This window comes from Miscanthus floridulus, unplaced genomic scaffold (genome assembly GCF_019320115.1).
Source record: "Miscanthus floridulus cultivar M001 unplaced genomic scaffold, ASM1932011v1 fs_170_1_2, whole genome shotgun sequence".
In the NCBI taxonomy this organism is placed as follows: Eukaryota; Viridiplantae; Streptophyta; class Magnoliopsida; order Poales; family Poaceae; genus Miscanthus; species Miscanthus floridulus.
The window spans coordinates 3,699-27,859 of NW_027096329.1; the positions used below are offsets into that span (position 1 = coordinate 3,699).

Consider the following 24,161-nt stretch of genomic DNA (forward strand, 5'->3'; position numbering starts at 1 on the left):
CATATGTTATATGTAGGCAGGAACTTCAAAACTTTGAGAACGCTATCATCAACTACTTTACACTTGAGCTCCACTTTCTTAAGGTATTCTGAAATTGCAGCTGAACTCTTTGTTGCTATCATCAACTAGGTTTATTGTTGCGGACGAACGTACGGGTCCGTCGGAGGAAAATAATCACGAACGACGATTGATGGAGGATCGGAATTCATGGAGATGGAGGATCATTTCAGGCGGTGATGGCCGCTCCGGTGGTGATGGGGACGCTGTGGAGCACCACGGTCTCGACGGTGAGCCCGGGGCCGAAGCCGAAGAGGACGCCCCAGTCGAACCCCTCCCCCGTGGTGGCCTGCCCATCCTCGGCGGAGCGCTTGCGCATCTCGTCGAGGATGAAGAGCACGCAGGCGCTGGACATGTTGCCGTACTCGGAGAGGACGTGGCGCGTCGCGCGCATCCGCTCCTTGTCCAGGCCGACCTTGGCCTCCACCTGGTCCAGGATGGCGGGGCCACCCGGGTGCGCCACCCAGAAGATGGAGTTCCAGTCGCTGATCCCCAGCGGCTTGAACGCCTCCTCCAGCGCGCGCTCGATGTTCTTGGAGATGAGCCCCGGAACGTCCTTGAGCAGGTGGAACGTGAGCCCGACCTCGCGGAGGTGGCCGTCGATGGCGCCCTCGGAGTCCGGCAGGATGGTCTGCGCTGCCGACACGAGCTGGAAGAGCGGGCGCTCCACGCGCTCGTCGGGGTCGGCGCCCACGATGACCGCCGCTGCCCCGTCGCCGAACAGCGCCTGCCCGACCATGGAGTCGAGGTGGGACTCGGAGGGGCCCCGGAACGTGACGGCCGTGATCTCGGAGCACACCACCAGAACCCGCGCGCCGCGGTTGTTCTCCGCGAGGTCCTTGGCCACGCGCAGCACCGTGCCGCCCGCGAAGCACCCCTGCTGGTACATCATCAGGCGGTTCACCGAGGGCCGCAGGCCCAGCATCTTGGTCAGCTGGTAGTCGGCGCCCGGCATGTCGACCCCGGACGTGGTGCAGAAGACCAGGTGCGTGATCTTGGATTTCGGCTGCCCCCACTCCTTGATCGCCTTCTGCGCCGCGGCCTTCCCCAGCTTGGGGACCTCCACTACCACGATGTCCTGGCGCGCGTCCAGCGACGGCGCCATGTACGCGCACATGTTGGGGTTCTCCGCCAGGTACTCCTCCGTCAGGTGCATGTACCGCTTCCGGATCTGCGACTTGTCGCCTGCACCAGGGCAGTCATGTCATGTGCATGTCAGAGTCAGAATCAAACCACCGTCGTCGTCAGTCGTGAAGGCATGCCACGCCATGCCATGCCAGAGCACGGACGTCAAGCTAGTTGCTAGCAGGCTGCTAACTGCTGGCTCGTCATCGTCCATGCAACGACAGGTCAATCGAAAAAAAGAGAAGGGTCGGTCGAGCCGACCAAACGTGGTGGTTATGTACGGTGCATGCGAAGACTGTGCCGAACTAACAAGAGAATTCTGCAGTACTAGTGCTTAACACAGGAGTCCTAATTAAAATACATAGTCATGAGTGTCTGCTTGTGTCACACAGCAGGAAAACTTTTGGAATCAGTAAAAAACGAAGAGACGACCGTAGTCTTCTACTCTTCAGTGGTAAAAATATTCAGAGTAATTAACTTGGTCGTCAGTGGTGTAAACTGTGTGAGTGGCGCGAGCACGGTGAAACATGGAAGCTGCTACTAGCTAAGCTAAGGCCTAGTCGACCGACCCACGAGAAAAAAAAAAGCAGGAGACGACGATGTGAGTGATCAAGCTTCTTGACTGCTGTGTAGAGCTGAGCGAGCGATGGAGACGACGACGACAGATAGAGACAGAGAGACTGAGAGAGAGATACTCACACATCCTCTTGAACTTCTCCTTGAGGTCGGTCATGTGCTCGCTCTTGGTGATCCGGAAGTAGTAGTCCGGGTAGTCCGCCTGGTACACGCAGTTGGCGGGCGTCGCCGTCCCGATCGCCAGCACGGTGGCCGGACCAGTCGCGCGCTGGGCCTTCCTCACCTCCTCCACGGTCACAGTCGCGCCGGCCATCGTCTCCGTCCGCTCTTTCTCTCTACGTTGTACCCGAGACTGCAGCAGGTCGATCGATCGGCCGCTAGCTACTCCGACAGCAGCAGCACTTCGACAGGTCGGTCGCCGGCCGGCTTTCCGGATCGTCGGAGCGAGAGAGCTAGCTGCGATTGCGAGCGAGCGCTGTGGATGGATGATCGGAGGCAGGAGGGCTAGCTGCGCTTGCTGTAATGTCAGAGGAGGCCCGCGGGGTGGTTATATAGCCGCGCGGGCCGGGGGCAGGCGACGACGGGGAGGTGGCGCCCGCTACACTGTGCCGCTATGCCGTGTTGGAGTGACTTCAACGGCCAGTCAGGTCACTACCGGTTTCCATCTACCGTCAGCCGCCGGTCAACCACGTGATCACGTGGGAATATTCAAAAGTCTAACCAATGGGATGGTTTCTGGTTTTTCTTCTTTTCCCAACCTATTTTATTGCCTATTTTCATTTTTATTTTTTCTCTGCGTTGAAGTGTGGCGTAGGGTATACGTGGCCGGCACTAGCACGACGAGGCACGACACTATCAGGCATGGTGGCACTACGGTGTCGTGCCGTGCCGTATCGTGTCACCGTGCCCGGGTCGTGGCCCAGGCACGGCACTACAGGCCATTAGGCGTGCCGTGCTGTGTCGCCGGGCACGCGGGCCGTCGTGCCACCGGGCTCCGTTGCTGTCACTGATGCGTGCCTAGCCACGTGCCGCCGCCGCCGCAAGGACATGGTCCGCCTGCTGCGCGGACGTGCTCCTGGCCGCGCGCCAGCACCTACGCTAGGACGCGCCGCTGCCATGGGGACGCGACCCGGCCTCACCTAGCCGCCGCCGCGAAGACGCACGTCTGGCCGCGCGTGCCGCCACAACCCAAGCCACGCGCCTCTGACTCCTCTGTTCGCGTGGTGCTGAGAGTGAGCAAATGATGACCGAGAGGGATACAGGGAGGAGAATGAGAGAGTGTGAGGTGTGAGTTTGTTTATATACCTAGGTTTTCTAGATCCAACGGTGACAAATGCTCTAAATGAATCCAACGGCTAAGAATAATCGGACCGCATCATGCTGGCCCAATTTCCGCGCTATGCCCGGCCCAAGCACGGCCCTAGATCGTGCCCGTGCCGGCACTGGCACTATAGCTTCGTGCCCGGGCCGTGCTAGTATCGTGCTTTTTCGGCCCGGGCCGTGCTGGCCCATCATACTTGGCCCATTTGGCCATCTATAGCGCACGGCTCATTAATTTAGTTTATCTCGGCAAATTTCGTGGTACTAACCGGCTGCTTCATTTAAACCGGCTTCTTTGAAATGGTGGATTGTGTAGGATGGGCCAAACCTAGAGATCTGAGAATTTTCCTTTCAACAAGACCTCAAGTCCTCTCGTACTATCATATTTAGTACTACATACCCCTCGCATTCCAAATTATAGGTCGATTTGACTTTTTTAGATTCATAGCTATTGCTACGTACTTAGATATATGAAGTAAAAGTTATGTATCTTAAAAAGTCACGACAACTTATAATTTGAAATGAAGGGACTATTTGCCAAGTCATAGAGACAAATCAGGATACGCTGCTCCAAGTGGTGAACATACCTTCAGTTCCAACAGCAAGTAATATATAGGATCATATATACTTTGGCCCTATATGTTTTACCTTGCAAATTATAGATTTCATCCAGTAGATTAATTGTTAGTGGTTGGGATAGATTGTTGGGCTGTCATGAATTGTTACAATTTAGTTATTATTGTAGGCTTTGTACCCGTGGACTGGTTTGTTTTAACTTGTAGATTGTAACACCTGCAAGTTTAAATGTAGTTTTCACTAGTACAGAAATGATTTTTAGCAACGTTTAAATTTTCTATCATAGGCGGTTCAACTAATACGCCGCCTCTAACCGTGCCGCCTCTAAAGGTCCCTTTTTAGGGGCGGTTTCATTAAGAAAACTGCCTCTACAAATAGGTCCATTTTTAGAGACGGTTGTGTTAAGAAAACCGCCCCTCAAAATTGATTTTCAGAGGCGGTCCTCTTTACAAAACTGTCTTTTCAAAGACGATTCCTTAAGAGAACGGCCCCTATAGATAATTAACCAAGGCGATTTTCTTTAGTCAACCGCCCCTAAAAATGACCCACCTAAATAGCCATCTTCCTCCTCGTGACAGTGCTTCGGAGCACTATTGTTGATCTCATTTGGAGACGAGAAATAGCAAAAATAGAGGGGGTTGCCCTTTGAACCTTTGAAGGAGTTGGGTTTGAGAGGTGAGATTGTGGCATCCCTAAGCTCTTTTCAAACTTTACATATACATTTATTTCATTAATTTCTTTCACTTAGAGATCTAGAGAGAGACATGCATGCTGTTTGATTTTTTTATTTTTCCTAGAAATTTAGACTCATTTTTTCCCAACTTACTTGGCTCACATGAACTCTATATTTAATTTTTATATTCACTTTTTCATTTTGGTACATAGCTTTTTTATATCATTTTTTAAGCTTCAGGTCTACAATAATATAATATTTGTTAAAAAAATAGACATCAATTGCTTCAACATTTACATGCGAATAATATCTTGATGCAAATATACCTTTTCTTTTCAAAGGGCACATATTGACAGGTCACGGATGTACACGAAACGAAGACATGAAGCTTCCTACATATAAAATGTGAATGGTTTTATTGAAGCCGCTAAAAGACACGCTCAGACAAAGGATATATATTGTCCCTGTTGTGACTGTCGGAACCGTATAGTATGTCGGGATCCAAATACGATAAAATCACAGTTGGTAAAGTTTGTATCACAATTCCAATGCTGACAAAAACTCGTCTAGAAATCATTTATGTTCTTATATTGTAGGACGAAGGGAGTACAGATTTTGAACTCTGTACCCCTTATACTTTAGGACCAAGAGAATAACATTAGTTACTTGCTGTGGCCACGGGTACGCGCGTGCTTTGTACTGTCCATCATCGTTGCAGTAAATAAACATTAGTAATAGTAAAAGGTTAAAACTTAAAAGGAAAGATCGGCAAGAGAGACGAAGGCCGGCAGGCAATGAGCGAGTCATCATCCTTTGGTTGCCGTCCGTGGAACGCCAGCATCATTTCAATGGAAAGCAGTCAGCTTTTGTATGAGCAGGAATCGATCGAACTTGAGAAGAATGCTCAGCTCGCTCGTGTGCCTCACTCAACTTGGAGGATGCACCATTATATTAACGCCTCAAAGGCAACTAATTGTCGCAAAAGCAAACCATGTGTTCGGAAATTGCGAAGGCATCAATCAATTCAAAAGATACACATACCGGCCGAGAAAGTTGTCAAGAAGCAAGCAGACCATGCATGCATGTGTTTGGGGCTTTGGGCTGGCTAACTAATTAAACGTGGACATCGTCAACCCAAACTTAACAAAGTAACAAATTGCTAGCCAACGAACGCCCACGTTTTCTTTTTTCCACGTACGGCGACTCGGCGAGTACGGGCATCCGTAAAAAACCAGCCCTTTAGCTTTAGTCAAAATTTTTAGAGCCAATTTTTAGTTGATACTTTCTCTATACCAAATTATAAGTCACATTTCAATTCTCTTAGAAAGTCAAAGCATCTCAAGTTCTCAAGTCCTAGAATAAGTTTATTATCCTTTCATGTTCAATTTTATCGTCCCTTATCTATCATCCAACTCTTCCTAAATTTTTAAAATGGATGTTTCGGTCATCAAACTTTACTTTTGGGCTCGGTTTTACCCAGGAATATTAAAATCTCTTAAACTCTACTTTTTAGGCAATCAAACAACAGATACTCTGTAGTACTGTTAAACGATTGACGGGAGGTGTCTGATTTTTTGAGAATTTTCATGCAACAACTCACAAAGGACAACTAGCACAATCAAAATGACAACTTACAAGAGACAAAGAACATTCTTTTCTATAGCCAAACAATGTCAAAATTTTATGTTGCCTAACCAACTACAACAAAAAAAAAAAAATCAGGCATCTAAAATAAAGGAGAAGTGGTTAATTATATATATCCAATCCACCAGCTGCACCGTGCAACATGCATTATCGCATCCTGTGATAAAAAAAATGAGATCCAAGAGGAACTAGGTGGTTATTTATTAAGAAGAGAAATATAGTTACATAAATTTAGTTGAGCTAAGCTCACTTCCTATCGCATCTTGTGATCTGTCGAGATGCACGAGCCAAGTCAAGTCATCTGCTTTATCGGGCGTCCGTGGGTGGAATGGCCTGCTGACCCGTCAGGCCGGCATGCACTCAAGCCTCGTTTCGCTGAAATTTGGCTTATGCTAATTTATTATGAGAGGAAAATACTTTTCGTTCGCTAAAAAGTACTTCTAAATTAGTGCAGACGAAAATAGCCCAAGCCAGCCGGCCAGTCGGTCGACTCGGTCACCGCTAGCCCACGCTCGACGGACCAGATAGGCCACTAATTTTGTTCGGCTTTTCTAGCTAGAGCGCGCACTACTACTCTAGCCAACTTATATATATATATATATAATTGTTACCCCTGTCGCATTCATGCACATGAGCCACCGTCGTGGCTCCATCCGTCAAGCATGCATTTTCCCCCAGGGTTTCAACGGGAAGGAAACCATCCAACTTTGGCCTGCAGGAACTTTGAAAAGGATGTTTCTTGTGTTGTGTCTGGACTTGCATTTGGATGCGTGCAACATAACAAAGAAATAGTGGTCGCAAAAGCCAACCACATGGGTTGGAAAAAATTGCATACCTTGGCATGGCCGAGAATGAAATCGTCGCAGCCAGGAAGCATGCGGACCGTACCATACCATGTGTTTTGGGCTGACTCTGGTTATAGCTAAGCGAGCCGAACGTGGACGTCAACCCAAAGCCCAAGCTTACGATGGTCCAAACGCACATGGCCAAAGAACGCCCACGTTTTTTTCTTTTTCTTTTTGACTCGGTGAGTGCGGTCATCGGTACATCGCCGATGAAACCAGATTTTTGTCTTCTCCTGTTGGGTAGCAAGAAGCCAAGCAAAATCATGCCAAATAAACCATAAATAAATACTCCATTCGTCCCAAAAAAACGTAATTATAGGATTCGTGCCGGTCAAGTTTGCGAAAGTTTGACCAAGTTTATAGTGATTAGTATTAACATTTATTTCTCAAACAAGATTTATTATGAAAATATATTTCATCAATAATCTACCGATACTTATTTTGTATTATAAATGTTAGTACTTTTTTATATAATTTCGGTCAAAGTTAAAATTAATTGACTTCTCGGGAAGCGAGAATTGCATTTTTTAGGACAGAGGGAGTACTGTACCTAGTAGGCTTCAACTCTAACTATCCAACTAGAGTGTCAAATCCTTGGCAAAAAAAAAAAAGAATGTCAAATAAGATGGAACCATAACAAAATGCTACCCTAGCTAGTAGTCTAAGCAATGAATCATGTTTTCCGAAAAGTCCAAGATCAGACTGGTCCTCGATCGATAATTTAATGCGCAGTGATAATCGGCTTTTGAATTTAACAGTTTCAGTTACAATCTTGTGCTCCGTCTGATAGAGTGATAGTTGTAGATCCTTTTTCGCAATTTATGACCATGAATTAACCCTAGCATAAAGTGCAAAGACAACAGTTCAGAGCGAGAACGGATCAATTATGATCATCTCTTTTCCCACTTGGAGTGAAATGATGCATACCCACATCCTCATCAATCTACAATAGTTAGCATTTCAATTAGCACTCATGCCATCCGATCCATTCGAGGATTTGTGGCAATGAACTCCTTCCACGTGACGTTTTAATTGATCCTACGAATTGACCCGTATTGAGAAGGAAAACCGTACGTGTTTAGAATGCACCATTTGCGATGATTCCCCACAATATATATGTACCAAAAATTTAATTAGGTTATGTTTTGTTTGTTAGTGCTAAATCGATCATGAGCTCGATGTAATTATCTTAAGTCAATAAAATGCTTCCTCAATCAATCAATCAATCAATAAATATATAAATTCTGTAAAGCTAGATCATTTGATGAACTGTGTCCTTCCAAAAAATTGTGCATGTGCGCTAACACGCCCTCCACTCCATGGCTTTCAAGTGAGGAGTTATTACTAGTTACTAGTAGTAATAAAAGAAAAAGAGATCGGTCTGCGAGAAATTTCACGTTACAAATTGGAGTAAAATAATTGCCTAATTGGACATCTTAGTTGGGCTTACTCAGGGTGTACTCGTTAGTACAGTTTTCAAGCCCACCAACATGAGAAGAAGCCTGTTGTTTTCATCATTTGAAATTTGTGCTTGAGATGGGCCGCAGCTCATTAGCGTGGTGTTGTACTTTTTTCTATAAATAAATGAAAATGACTTTTTTCAATCGTTGGATTCTTCTATTAATAATTTCACTTTCTTTTCCTTCCTAGTGAGCTGTGGCCCACTTAAAATAGTGATGCAAATGGTATCTGTGAAAACTGTATTTTGTTGTTATTACTACTACTACTACTATTCTTTCTTGCGATGTGTATTACTATTGCTATTAATATTACTATTATTATATTATTATTACTATTGCTATTAATATTACTATCATCATATTATTATTATGCTGGAAGTGGGAGATGCGCATACATACACGATACTTTATGGGTATAACTAAATACGTTTCTTATTATTATCTCAGAGCAACTTTAGCAGTAGCCCAAAATGGGGTCTTTACTTTTACATTTGGGTGCTCCTCCATTTTTGAGAGCTGTGTTTTGTCACCGAGGTTGACGAGTCTCTCTCAAATGGGGATTTCACTGCACCTGCACGGCAATGACACGGCCGTGGATTGGCTGTAAACACAAGGAATTCGTCCCAAAAGCCAATCCATGTGCTTGGACTACTCTCACCGTACCGTATGTAGCCATACCTGCGACGAGGTTTAGAAGTGACAAATCGAGCGTTTCGGTAAGCGGTCATATGCACATGTGGTTAGCGTTTCGGTGACAAAACTGACCGTTTCAATTTCAAGCGAAAATAATAATGCATTGCCATCCTCATCAATCTATATATAATGCCCTTCATCTGATGAATTGTCGTGTGATGGACTCCTAGACATGACCTGTCCCTGGATTTCCACAGGAAAAACAACTTTAGTAAGCAACAAGTTGAAAGAATCTTTCACTCGTCTCAAAAATGGGATGGCGATTCACTACGGGAGAAGCCAAATTTATCGAGTGCCGCATGCTTTGCCGAGTGTCGAAAATAGGGCACTCAGTAAAGTCACTCTTTGTCGAGTGTTGCACTCGACAAATAATTGCACTTGGCAAAGAGTGGCTTTGCCGAGTGCCGCAGCGTGCCCGGCGTTCGGCAAAGCACGCCACTCGGCAAAGGCACTCTTTGCCGAGCGCAACACTCGGCAAAGAGCGCACTCAGCAAAATGCCCATCAGTTGCCCGCCCACGCCGTTACCATCTTAAAAAAAAATGTTTACCGAGCGCTTAACCTGACACTCGGCAAAGAGGCCCTTTGCCGAGTGCTACGGCCTGACACTCGGCAAAGGCCCTCTTTGCCGAGTGTCAGGCATAGCACTCGGCAAAGTATTTCTGATTTTTTTGAATTTTGATTTCAATTTTTTTAGACCTTATCTATTGTTTACAAGCTCTTGTTAAAATTTGGGACCTTTTTATAACTTTTTGCTATATTTCTTGAATTAATTTTGTTTACTTGCATTTTTTCCGAAAAAGTAAATTTGAACTGCAGGTGCATGAAATAATGAAATGTAGCCATTAAAAAATGATAGTCATGTTGTAGAGTGTATTTTGAGGCCGTATGCAGGAACTCACCCAAAATTTTGAACGCCTTGTTCGCCAAACATGACGACCCGCTTGTGGTCGGAGTGTATTTAAATTATAGAAAATGCAAACGAAGTCCGAAATTCACGAAACTTGTCGAGGTGTCGTGTGATCGCATGTGGAGGCTATGATAAAAATTTGAGAAGGTTTCGAGCAAGTTACAATGTCGGATGCCTAAAACCCAAACATCTCCACATGCGATCACACCGCCCCTCGACGGCCGTCCCTGTAGAGAGGAGGAGGAGGAGGGCGGCCGCGGTGCCCTGCCCCCGACCCGGCCGTCCCTGCAGAGAGGAGGAGGACGGGAGAAAGAGAAGGGGAAGAGGAGAAGGGCGGTGGGAGGAGAAGGGAGAAGGAAGAAGGAGAAGGGAGGAGGAAGAAGGAGAAGGGAGGAGGAGGAAGAAGAAAAAGAAGGGAGGAAGGAGGAAGAAGAAGAGGGAGGAGGAAGAAGAAGGAGAAGGGGGGAGGAGGAGACGGACCTCGGTCCGACGACCGTTCACACCGTTCGTCGACGACGTTCGTCCACTCCGTCGTCCCCGCACATCGCCGTTCGTCCACGCCGTCGTCCCCGTCCCTCGCCGGAGAAAAGGTAAAGGCTCTGGGGGTGTCGGCCTTGGTGCCATTTATGTGTTGACGGCCTTCGTGCCGGGTTTGTGTGTGTGTGGGCCATCGTGCCCCAAATGTGGACGTCGGCCATCGTGCCGGCTTTTTCTTGCAGGTTTTGGAAACCTCCCCGTAAAGGGGAGGTTCTGCCGAATTTTTCAAGTAATAGTGATGTGTTTCTTCTTTTGCAGAGCAGGAGCTGTTGGAGGGGACCCGGAGCACCTCGGCGATCCCGATTGTCTTCGTCGGCGCTGCGGTCGTGCCTGCACTGCTTCGTCTCGCCACTGCACCGACTCGCCACTGCACCGCTAGCCTTTCTCCACCGCCACCCTAGGTATAATGGACCTCTCTTGCTTACAGTTGTCGTACATAACCCAGTTAGGCGTCTCCCATCTAAAACAGATATGGTTGGAGATATGCGGATCATTGCATATCTATGACCGTATCTATTTCGGATTATCCACGTTTTTTAGATAACCCGCGGATGCGTAGATGGGTTAGTTTCCATGTTCTGCTCGGATCTGAGACGGAGTTTCGGCACCACCTCCCTGTTGTTCTCTGGATACACACTCTCCCTTCCAGGATGTGTATCGGGAGAACATCGGGGAGGTGCTGCCGAAATTCTGTCTCGGATCGGAGTAGAGTATGGAAACTAACCTCATCTATGCATCCGCGGGTGGGATTAGGACCTATCCTCACCTATTAGACAGCAGGCACACCATGCAGATGCAACAGGGAGAACCGTGTGTATATGATATTACTCCGTTATGTGTATATGCTAGAGGATGGAGAACCATGAGTGGATGTACAAGGGACGCCCAAGTCAGGCTCAAATCACCCGTGAATGGATGGATAAGACCGAGAAATTCTTGGACCATGCATTTAAGGAAGCTAAGGGAGCAAGAGACACGTTCTATCCCTACAGCGATTATGAAAACAAGAAAAGAAAAACAAGGGAAGTCATGATGAAGCATCTTTGCAAGTTTAGATTTATGCCAAACTATACCCGGTGGGTGTACCATGGTGAAGCCTATCATCCTAGAGAGGAGGTCGTGAGACGACGCTTGGAGACATTTGATGGTGATGGCGGGGTAGAAGGATGGTTAGGTGACTATGAGGATGTGATGTTCGCTGAAAGACCTCCAAAGGTCGAGCAGGAGGATGAGGAGGAGGAGCCAGAGCCAAGCGCTAAGGCGTTCTTGGCCATGTTGGAATCGGCACAGAAGTTCCTACATGAGAAGACAATGGTTTCTCAATTGGATGCCATTAGGTGCCTACTGGGGTTGAAGTCCCAGCACAACATGACTCGAGCCTGCTTCGATGCTATGATGGCAATTATTGGGGATTTGCATCTGGAGGGTCATCATCCGCCGAGCAGCTTGTATGAGTCAACGAGACTCCTTTGGGCACTGAAGATGCCGTATGAGCAAATACATTGTTGTCCGAAGGAATGTGTCCTATTTAGGAAAGATCACAAGGATGCAAAGTACTGTCCAAAGTGTAAATCCTCTAGGTATGTGGAGGTAAACAAAGATGATGGCAAGAAGGAGCAGAATGAGGGGATTCCCATGAAAGTCCTACGATACCTTCCGATCATACCGAGGCTCCAACGGCTATTCATGTCCGAGGAGTCTGCGAAACAGATGACATGGCACAAGAATGGCGTTCGATACAATCCTGACAAGATAGTACATCCAGCAGATAGTGAAGCATGGAAAAGCTTTAATGGCAACCATCGTGGCAAAGATGAAGAGGCCCGTAATGTACGTATTGCACTGGCAACGGATGGGTTCAATCCTTATGGAATGATGTTGGCCCCATACACTTGTTGGCCCATGTTTGCTATCCCTCTCAATCTCCCCCTCGGGGACCTACTTCAATGGCAAAACATATTCTTGACGTTGATAATTCCTAGACACCCAGGAAACAAAATGAGTGTGTACATGGAGCCGGTTTATGATTAATTGATCAAGGTTTGGAATGAAGGCTATGGACTTACGACCGAGCTACAAAGAAGAACCTCAAAATGTATGTTTGGTACTTGTACTCCATGCATGACTTCCTGGCGTATGGGATATTCGCCGACTGGTGTGTCCACGGGAAGTTTCCATGCCCGGTATGCAAGGAGCTCTATAGTTCATTTGGTTGAAGAAGGGTGGCAAGTTCTCGTCATTCAACAAGCATCGACAGTATCTCCCTCTTGACCATCCATTCAGAGAAGACACCAAGAACTTCACGAAAGGTGTCACGGTGACCAACCCTGCACCTTAGAAGATGACTGGTGGCTAGGTTCATGCTCAAATAGATGCTCTCGTGGTCCCAACGCAGAAAGATAATCCAAAGAAGGGTAAAAGAAAGTTAATCCAAAGAAAGATAATCCAAACAAAGATCGCTTTGTGGGCTATGGTGTGGAACATATGTGGACTCATAAGTCAGGATTGGAGAGGCTTCCCTATTTTGATGACCTTCTCCTTCCACATAACATAGATGTAATGCACACTGAGAAGAATGTCGCCGAAGCACTTTGGGCAACACTCATGGACATTCCTGACAAGACAAAGGACAACCCTAAGGCTAGAGTAGACATGGCAACACTATGCGACAGACCAAAGCTACAGATGCTGCCTCCAAGAGACGACAAACCATGGAAAAGGCCTAAGGCCGATTACATCTTGGAAAAGAAGCACATGACGGAAGTGATACAATGGATGCAGACGTTAAGTTTCCCTGATGGGTTTGCAGCGAATCTAAGGAGGGGAGCGAACCCAGATACTGGCTGAGTGTTAGGGATGAAGAGTCATGACTTTCACATATGGATTGAGCGGCTTCTTCCATTGATGGTTTGTGGCTATGTCCTTGAGCATGTCTGGAAGGTGCTGGCAGAGTTGAGCTTTTTCTTCCACCAGCTTTGTGCCAAGGAGATCTCTCTGAAAGTGGTTGAGGAGTTGGAAAAAACGGCACCTAAGTTGCTCTGTGAGTTGGAGAAGATCTTTCCACCTGCCTTTTTCTGGTCAATGCAGCATTTGATTTTGCACCTCCCGAATGAGGTCTGAATGGGGGGCCCATGCAGAACCGTTGGTGCTATCCAATCGAGAGATGTCTAAAGACTGTTCGCCAGAAATGTCGAAACAAAGGCATGATTGAGGCTTTCATAGCAGAGGCATTCATTCGTGAGGAGGTGTCAAACTTCACAACATTATACTATAGTGACAACCTTCCTAGCATGCATAATCCACCCCCTCGTTACAACAAGGACGAAAATGAATTGACCCTCAGCCTATTCAAAGGGAAACGCGGGAGATCAAGTGGAGCATCCAAAAAGTTCTTGACCAATGAAGAGTGGCGCAAGATCATGCTCTACGTGTTGACGAACCTTGACGAAGTCGACAAGTATCAGAGGTAAATTCTCAACGAACTTATTACATAGCCAGTCATCTTTTCTGCATCCAACAACCTTGTTGCTTGTCGGTGCAGGGAATTTTTTGACCAATACTGGCATCATCCAAGGCCACCTTCTGACCATGAACGAGAGACCCTTCTTGAACATGGTTCGCCTGATTTCATTACATGGTTCCAAAGAAAGGTACCTTTTGACCAACTTAGCTTGTTCCAAGTTTGGCGTTCCTAGTTACCTAATTTCATTTCTCTCCTGCTTTACCTTGCAGTGCCAAAGTGATTTGTCTATAAGTGCCAAATTATGACAAGTGGGCAAAGGCTTTGACTATAAGGTCTCATCATTTAATGCTTATGACGTGAATGGATATTGCTTTCACACAGCAAGCTACGAGAAGAGTTGGCCCAATGCAAATACCACGAATACTGGAGTATATACGCCCAGAGTAGTTACGCTCGGCACTGAGCAGGAGGACTATTATGACATAGTTGAAGAAATATATGAGCTCCAATACCATGGTGAAAAAGCACCTAGGCCAGTCATATTCAAATGCCAGTGGTTTAATCCTACAGTATCGAAAAAGTCCCCTAAACTTGGGATAGTCGAAACTAGATAGGATTCCTTCTATCCTGGAGATGATGTCTATATTGTGGCTCAACAAGCCAGACAAGTTTATTATTGCCCATATGCTTGCAAAACCGACCCATGTCTTCAGGGTTGGTATATTGTGCACAAGGTATCACCACATGGTAAATTACCTCACCCAAACGATGATGATTATAACTTGAACCCACCCACGCATGATGATGGGGAGTTCTATCAACAAGACGAGGGGCTACCAGGGATGCTTGAGATAGACTTAACAGGAGAGATTGAAATGGAAGTAGATGAGGAAGCTGCAGATGAGGTGCATGATCCGAGAGACTTGAAAATGCTTGACGGACTACAACTAGGCAACGACAGCGATGAGGATGAGGCTGTTGACGATTTGGAGGCTCTTGATAGTGATGACGATACTTATCGTTCAGATAATCCTGATCATGAAGAATATTAGAAATACATGTAATACTATGTTATTTTGTAATTACATTTTCTTTTTTTTGCATACCTTGCTAAGTACTTCTCGTTTATCTTGACTAATACTGGTTTATTCTTTTTAATTGCAGGTGATGGGGCCCACTAGGAGGAGCTATCACTCGACTTACATGAGATCGAGGGACACGCCACAGGCTAAGGAGACGAAGGCGGAGGCGGAGACATCATAGAGGTAGAGGAGGCCGAGGGGTAGGCCCAAGCGGGAGCCGTCGACTGACCACGAGCGTGGCTCCTCGTGCTCTTCTAGGGACGACGACGGCCCTCTGCCCACGGTGGGCGAGGAGGCAGCTCTACAGATGTACAACGAGGAGGTGGTTCCGCACATGTCTGAGGAGGGGGTAGGGGGTTTGACTTCCTCTATAGCCTCCAAACCCTACTTGCGAGGTCCCAGCCAGCTCCTGAAGCGACCGATTCCTCCTCACCGCCACCCACTGATTGCACACGAGGGGGATAAGTAAGTAACTTCATATGTTCTTCATTTGATATGTTGAAAAATGATAATAAGAGCTAATAATAACTATTGTTAACCACTTGTGCAGGAACTGGATGCTTGTGGAGGAGGGGATCGAGGCTCGCAATGTCAATGGGATCCTAGGACTTCTATGCAGGGAACACTTCCTTGCCCTGGTGTGGACGTTAGAGGATGAGGACCCAGTGGTACCCTCGTTCAACCAGTACACCCTCATCGCCACCGACACTGAGCATAGAAACTTGGCGGATCGGGTGATTCAGGAGTTGTGGGTAAGCCTTTCTCGCACTACGGCCCTCAATTCATTGCATTCAATGCACATTCTTTAAACAAAATAATGGATACCTCATGTCTTTATGCAGGACTTCTTCAGATGCCAGCCAAGACAGGAGGATAGGGCGTATCAGGTGGCTTACGCTTCCTATAAAAGGCGTGTCTCGGACTTGTATTACGAGGCCCGCCTCTAGGCGCACATAGACTACAATGCCACCTTCTGTAACAGAAGAATCAACAAGACATATGCAAGAAGGGAGACAGAGGTACTTACCAGGGAGCAGTACCTACAGTTAAATAGAAAACATCTCCTATTGATTTCTTCTAAGATTAATTATGCCTAATTTGATCTTATGATGGCTTGTAGGTGATTCCAAACTGGTGCGCCACCCACCCCGATTGCTGGGCTGCTATAGTGGACAAATGGTTGGACGCGGACTGGCAGAGGGTGCACCAAGAGAAAAGTGAGCACCGTATGATGATGCTAGGTGTACCTCACTATCAGGGCAGCGCCAGCCTCAGCAAGTATGCGAAGACATATGTAAGTCTCCACCATTTGTCTTATCTAGCCACGCTCAGTTTTGCATTATTTCTTACCACATGTTGTTGTCTTTCTCGCAGTCGACGGTGCACGGTGGCCAGCCAATTGACCAACTCACGGCGTATGCTCTGGCCCACATGGGCCCGGTAAAGTCCAACATCGAGTACAACCCGGTTGCGGGCCCAGAGGCGTACACCAACTCCAGCATCCACACCCGCCTCACTTCTTACACGGAGGCCGTAAGGTCAGTCCACAGGCCTGACTATGATCTGAGGACCGAGGAGCGCCTTGATTCTGAGCTCGTGATGTGGGTGGGGGAAGGCAAGAAGCATGGGCATTTCTGGATTAGCGATGACATCCTTGGCACGGGCTCTACTCCTCCTCTCCAGTGCCTCCGAGCAGCGAGCACGAGCTCTAGCATGCCCATAAGGCAACAACCATCATCGGTGGCGGCACTCTAGGTAAGTATTCCAGTTTCATTCATTGTTCTTTGTCATTTACATTCCTTAGCTATGCATTGTTGAAACATTAGTGTCAAATGTTGCAGGCCGAGCTGTAGCAACTTTGGTCCCAGCAGGAGGCCCAGCTAGCTGAGCGGGAGGCCGAGCGTCAGAGGCTACAAGCTTTGGAGGCCCAGCAAGCAGGTTTGCTCTAGTTCGTGCAACAACTTGGGCTACAACAAGGTTGGGAGATCCCAGCCAACCTGCTTGCACCACCACCACCACCACCACATCGTCCAGATTCTACTCCGGTGAGTGTGAGTACGGATGCTTTACTTTCCATGCTCATGCTTATTGTCAAACCTAGTGATGGCCTTCGTGCCGGATTTGTTGATGTGTGGGCCTTCGTGCCGAGTTTGTTGATGTGTCGGCTGTGGCAGAACCTCCTAAGAAATCAGGCCCACGTGCACCGATCTTTGTCTTAACAGACCTCTGATAGCGTACATGAGTTCCCAACAACTTAACAAGTCTGTCGGGTGTCCTCGGGAAACCTGAATCATCCACGAATCTTTTTCGAACAGGATCCCAATCACAGTCATTGCAGATTACAATAGTTTATTCAAATATATACATCAGAGTGAAATATAGCGGAAGTCTTAAGATAACATAGTTTACAAACCAGTTGTTTCAAACTTACAAAACCATAAGTGTCAAACAACCATAGTAGCGGAATAATATTACATTAACATTATTTATCATACAAACTAGTGCCTTGTCCAAAGACCATTCATCATTCCTCATCGTCATTGACTTCAAACACTGACATGTAGTAGGGACCAAAACAAGCCTGCGCATGCGACTCACCCACAACAAGGGTTAACAAACCCTGAGTACAAAAGTACTCAACAAGACTGACCCGACGTAAAAGGGGGTGAAGGACTTTAGAGATGCAGGTGTTGGGTCAAGGTAAGGATGTAGCAAGATTCAAAAGTTCTTTGCCAAAAGCTTACTATTCTTGATCCTATTTTTGAGTTTTACCCCTAAGTCCTTTTAGTTCATTATCTCAACTAAGTGTACATTTCCTATATTCCAATCCTTCTCATTCTATTCTTTTCTCATGTTTCAGTAATTCACCAGTCCTGCATTGCTTCTGTAAAGAACAAGTCTCCATATCCACGGAGCACCGGCAATTCAAATTGATTCAAGTCCCAGCTGGGGATTCCTTATCACACGACATATGTAGAACTTAATCTTGCATATATCAACCTCGCTACCGGATCCTCCTATACTAAGCCGTATCCACGCCACCCGAGAGCACAGCACACCTCAAATCCAGCCACATTCCAGCCACGAGGGTACACGCTACTCCCGCCATCTCTCCACTCCTAGTGCGTGGGCATTCATCTTAGTATCGGATTAGCCGAAGTAGGCTTACTGGAGTATGTGACCAGTACTACAAAGTGTCTTGTTCAGAAGATCCACAATGAGTGGCCTTTAAGTGACATAGTCGGCAACATTACCCAACATTCAAGATAAGTCACCCGACTAGTCTCTAGTTCATTCTATCTTCTTTCTTTCTTTGGCCAGTATGCCATCTTTGATTGTATCAAAACTTTTACTTTAAAAGCCTACCATAAAGAATACTAAGCATTCTACGCCTTTGTAAATGAAATCATCTTCAAGGATGGTAAATAATTAACAAGGTAGGCAATGCATCAAGTAGGTAACATTTGAATTAATCAACTTAATGCAATAGGTAACTTAGGTGATAAACTTTTCAAAGTAAACAAGGTAATGGTTTAATGCATAAACCGGGGCTTGCCTTCGTTGATGATCTCGGGTTCCAGATCAGTACCATAATTATCGAATCCCATGACAACCGGGGATTCTTCCACAACTTGCTCAACTAGAATCGTTTCACTCTGGAATTCTACATGAAATAATAACATATGCTTCAACATAATGATAATGTAAACATGATACTTTCATGGTGCATGAAATATAATAACACCTCAAGTACAATTTTCCTTCATGGTACAGTTGCAAGCCAACAAAACCAATCGACACTAACATCTAGGGTTTCAACAAGTTATCTTACTAATGACCTTTGTCATCACATGAAATGTCATTAAGATTTACTAATTATAAGTTAGGTATGAGCTCAAATAACTAATTAAGGTGCCAAGGATCATCATATGTTACTGACCCAAGGTCAATAATCAATTCCTAAATTATTAAGCATTAACTAAGTAAATAATAAATTAAATAATTAAGCCTAAATTAGGTATAAAATCAACTTTGTCCAATTAAGCTCAAAATTTTATGCAAGCTTCCTTATGACAAATTAGTGTACCAAAATAAATTTCATAATTTTTGGAGTTATACAGTGGCCTACAAAAATTTTGGAAATTGCATTTATCAATTCATTGACTGAATTTTTTAACATTAAAAATTTATTCAAATTTCAAGTCTCATATTTTTAAACCATAATAGAACATGTATAGAAGCTACACATAAATTTTTAGAATTTTTGGAGCTATAATTATTTTCCTATAAATTCCCAAAGTTTCAGCACTATTCAAAATTTAGAAAATATCAAAACCTCACTGTTCTCTCTCTCTCACTGAGAGCCAGGCCCCGCTGTCAGCGACACAGAACAGGACACACAGTGGCGCTAATGATTTTGGTCAGCCAAAATGCGCCGGCGGTGATGCTCCAGCGAGGCAGACTACACCAGCATGATCTCTACTACCCCGCGAATCTATCCCAGCTCTCAAAAAGGCAGCAGGCACACCGGAGGGAGCTCCACGCCAGCCATGGCGGCGTGGGCACGACGACGCACGACGTAACTACGGCTATGATGCAGTAGAGGCTAAAGCAAAGCGAGCATCACGCTCAGGAGCTCACCACAAACACAACGGCATGCTTGGTGAAGGCAGAGACGGGCTAGAACGGTGTGGCCACGGTGAGGTCGATGGTGGCGGTGCTCCGGCTGGCTCCGAAGAAGAAGACGTCGCGGGTTGGTGCTGGACTGCTAGAGGCAAGGCGAGCAGGCCTGGAAGGAGCGGTAGGGTGAGGCAGAGCTATTGATAAACACAATTGGCACGAGATGCTACGGCGAGGACAAATTTTGCGAGCGCGGCAAGGTCACCGGTGGCGAGCAGATGAGAGGAAAGAAGAACGACAGCGGCGGTGCTCCTATTTATAGAGGGGAAGGACGTGTCCGGCTTCGACAGCTCACGTACGAGGTCGCCATGGAGACAGCAGCGTGTCACCACATGAGAAAGCGGTGAAAAACGATCGGCGGCGGCAGCTGCGTGGCGCCGACGGCAAGCAGGAAGGTGGCGCTCGGCTTCATTTGAAGTTTTGAATTATTTACAAAAATTCCACTGCGTTTATTTTGCAAATTACTCACAAATTTTCTAAAGAAGTTGAAAATCTCCAAAAATGAAAGTTGCTTAACGTTTTGAACTCTACAACTTTACTTTAATGATCATTTTCAAATTCTGCCTCCATTTTGAAATTTAAATTTGGGGTGCATTTGAGCATTTGAATCATTTCAAAATTACTCCAAATTTTATATGTAAACTTCAAAAACTTTGAATACCAAAGTTGATCCTTATAAAATAAGCTTCAACTTTGCTTTTTGTCACAACCCCAAATTCCAAATGGATTTTGAATTAGACAAAAGGGGCAAAAAGGACTTTCATGGTTTGAATTTGAATTCAAATTTGATTTGTTTACCTTTTTACTTAAATATGATTTTTGACCAGTTACATGGCCCATTAGGGTTATTTGAGTCAATTGACACATGGTCTCACATGATCACATGAAATTTGACCCTTGTTGTCATGATCTTTATTTAGAGTTTTGAATCACATCACATAAAATAACAACTTATGAAATAAAGCTTATTTAGTGAATGCATTCAAAATTTTCTACTTTATGAATGCTTTGCAATGCATATGATGACATGTGAAGTTTTAGTGCTAGGTCAAAACACCAGAGGTGTTACAACCCTTCCCCCTTAAAGAAATCTCGTCCCGAGATTTAAAACCTAAGGCTAAGTAATGGAAAAGGAAATGTGTCAAGCTAACACATCATAACTTTATTCAAAAGGCTAGTGAGGGGGTTTTCCATTCTATTGATAAACGAGACAAGTTACAATATAGACAAGGTAGTGCAACTATATAGAAGCGAAGAAGTTAGGAAAGTTTTCTTCTAAGTAATCCTCGGACTCCCAAGTAGCTTCATCTTCGGTGTGTTGATTCCATTGTACTTTGTAGAACTTGATTGTATGTCTTCGAGTGACTCGATCTTTCTGATCTAAGACTAACGGGGTACTCGGCATAAGTCAAATCAGGTTCTAGTTCTACATCACCAAAGTCGATCACTTGGTCAGGTACTTGAAGACACTTCTTCAACTGGGATACATGGAAGATATCATGCACAACTGACATGTGATCTGGTAGCTTGACACGATAGGCGACCGGTCCACATCGTTGTTGGACTTGAAAAGGACCGACATAACAGGGCGCCAACTTTCCCCGAATTCCAAATCGATGAACTCCTTTCATCGGCGATACCTTGAGGTAGACATGATCTCCCACTTTGAATTCTAGCGGTCATCTCCTCTTATCAGCATAGCTTTTCTATCAGGATTGAGCTAACTTCATATTAGCTTATATGAGTTTAACTTTCTCTTCAGCTTCCTTGACCACATCCAGTCCAAAGAACCAACGTTCTCCAACTTCTGGCCAATTTAAAGGTGTGAGGCATCTACAGCCATACAATGCTTCAAATGGTGCCATTTTAATGCTCTCTTGATGGCTATTATTATATGAGAATTCAGCTAAGGGAAGGCATTCATCCCATTTAGCACCATAGGAAAGGACACATGCTCTTAACATATCTTCAAGAATTTGATTTACCCTTTCAGTCTGTCCATCTATTTGTAGATGATAAGCAGAACTACGGATAAGTTTAGTTCCCAAAGACTCATGTAGACTTTTCCAAAACTTGGATATGAACAATGACCCTCTGTCAGAGACAATGGTCTTGGGTGCCCCATGCAGACTGAAGATTGTATCAAGATAAAGCTTTGCATATTGCTCCGCTCGATATTTATCTCTGACTGGTAAGAAATGAGCTATCTTGGTTAGGCGATCAACAATAATCCATATTGAATTGTAGCCTGCAGATGTCCTAGGCAATCCCACGATGAAGTCCATACAGATATCTTCCCACTTCCAAGATGGAACTGGCAATGAATGTAATGGACCTGCAGCCTTCATGTGAATCGCTTTGACTCTCTGATAAATATCACATTTAGCCATATATTGAGCTATTTCTATTTTCATTTTGGTCCACCAATATCTCTTTCTCAGATCATGATACATTTTGTTGCTACCCGGATGAATGGAGTATCTTGTAGAATGAGCTTCATCAAGAATCTACTTTCGTAGCTCTAGATTTTTGGGTACTACCAATCTATCTTTGAACCATACGACATCAGATTCATCAATATTGAAACATGTTGGTTTTCCAGATCTGACTTTATCTTTGATATGGGCTACACCCTTACTTTTCCGTTGAGCAGCAATGATCTGATCTTTGATAGTGGACTCAACTGCAACATTGGACAGGGAACCTTGTTCTATGATTTGTAAATTTAGATACTCCATCTCTTGACACAATGTTTGTTGCATAGGTTTCACAGTCAGACAATGGCAATGACTCTTGCGACTCAGGGCATCGGCAACCACATTAGCCTTGCCCGGATGATAATGCACTCCTAAGTCATAATCTTTGATAAGTTCTAACCATCTTCTTTGCCTCATATTCAACTCTGACTGAGTGAAGATATATTTCAAACTCTTGTGATCAATATAGATATGACAGATATTGCCCAATAAATAATGTCGTAAAACCTTGAGTGCATGAACAATAGCGGCTAATTCAAGACCATTGGTGGGATAATGTTCTTCATGCTTCTTGAGTTGTTTGGAAGCATACGCTATGACTCTGCCTTCTTGCATAAGAACACAGCCAATACCAATTCCAAATGCATCATAATAGATATCAAACGGCCTCTCGATATCAGGTTGTGCTAATACTGGTGCAGTTGTTAGCAACTTCTTCAATGTCTGAAAGGCCTTCTCACATTCTGTTGACCATACAAACTTAGTTTGATTTTTTAGCAGTCTAGTAATTGGCTTCGCAATTCTGGAGAAGTTAGGGATGAACCGACGATAATACCCTGCCAACCCTAGAAAACTACGAACTTGATGAACAGTTGTAGGTGCTTTCCAGTTAAGGACTTCTTCTACCTTGCTCGGATCAATAGCTATACCTTTAGCAGATAACACATGACCCAGAAATTGTACTTCCTCCAACCAAAATGCACATTTACTGAATTTGGCATATAATTGGTGGTCTCTTAATCGCTGTAGAACAATGCAGAGATGTTCCGCATGTTCCTCTTTGCTCTTAGAATAGATAAGAATGTCATCAATGAATACCACTACAAACTTATCCAACTCGGGCATGAAAACTGAGTTCATCAGGTACATGAAATGAGCTAGGGCATTGGTCAACCCAAAAGACATGACTAGATACTCATATAGACCATATCAGGTAGTAAACGTTGTCTTCGGTCTAATCTTAATCTGGTGATAGCCTGATCTCAAGTCTATCTTTGAGAACACCTTAGCTCCTGCAAGTTGATCAAAAAGCAAATCAATTCAGGGTAAGGGGTATTTGTTCTTTATGGTGACTTCATTTAACGGCCGATAGTCAATACATAACCTTAAGGATTGGTCCTTTTTCTTCACGAAGATAGCAGGGCATCCCCATGGTGATGAACTGGGTTGAATGAAATCCTTGTCTAACAACTCTTGTAGCTGGATCTTTAATTCTGCTAGTTCTTTGGGTGGCATCCTATATGCTCTTCTAGACATAGGTGCCATTCCTGGTTTCAGATCAATTCTAAACTCTACATCTTGGTCTGGTGGCAGATCATGCAGATCATCGGGAAAGACATCCGTAAATTCACATACCATAGAAATTTTCTTGGCTTCTTCAACAGTAGTTGCACAGACTGTTTCAACTATACTCTTAGGAAAGGGAAGTTGAATGAGAAGTTGGGTTTTGCTGTCAGGTGCATTTACCCTTATGGTTCTACGTAGGACATCTATAATAGCCCCGTGTTGGGTTAACCAGTTCATATCAAGGATCACATCTATATCTTGATCCTTTAATATCAGCATATTGGTAGGGAACTCATAACCTCCCAAATCAATAGGTATATGCTGAACTACCTCCCTTATATAGATTCGTCCCCTGGGCGACTGTATATGATATGGTTCTTTCGTTTCCCCAATAGTTATCCCATGCTTCACAACAAATGTACGATTGATGAATGTATGGGATGCACCAGAATCAAATAAGGTAATTGCAGGATGCTTAG

General features: G+C 45.0%; 1 protein-coding gene across 1 annotated transcript; it reads right to left on the reverse strand.

Moving 5' to 3' along the window:
* Positions 1-2,259, reverse strand: LOC136530652 (chalcone synthase 3). The gene is made up of 3 exons (XM_066523371.1): positions 2,239-2,259; positions 1,882-2,163; positions 1-1,242 (listed from the first exon to the last, which is right to left on the reverse strand). The coding sequence occupies exons 2-3, from the start codon at positions 2,069-2,071 to the stop codon at positions 227-229; spliced, it is 1,206 nt and encodes a 401-aa protein (XP_066379468.1). The 5' UTR covers positions 2,072-2,163; positions 2,239-2,259; the 3' UTR covers positions 1-226.
* Between the last annotated feature and the right edge of the window lie 21,902 nt (positions 2,260-24,161).

Coding starts and splice junctions, on each gene's coding strand:
- LOC136530652 (XM_066523371.1), bottom strand. CDS start 2,071: ATGGCCGGCGCGACTGTGACCGTGGAGGAGGTGAGGAAGGCCCAGCGC. Junction 1,243..1,881: donor GGAGAAGTTCAAGAGGATGT/GTGAGTATCTCT, acceptor GCCCTGGTGCAG/GCGACAAGTCGCAGATCCGG.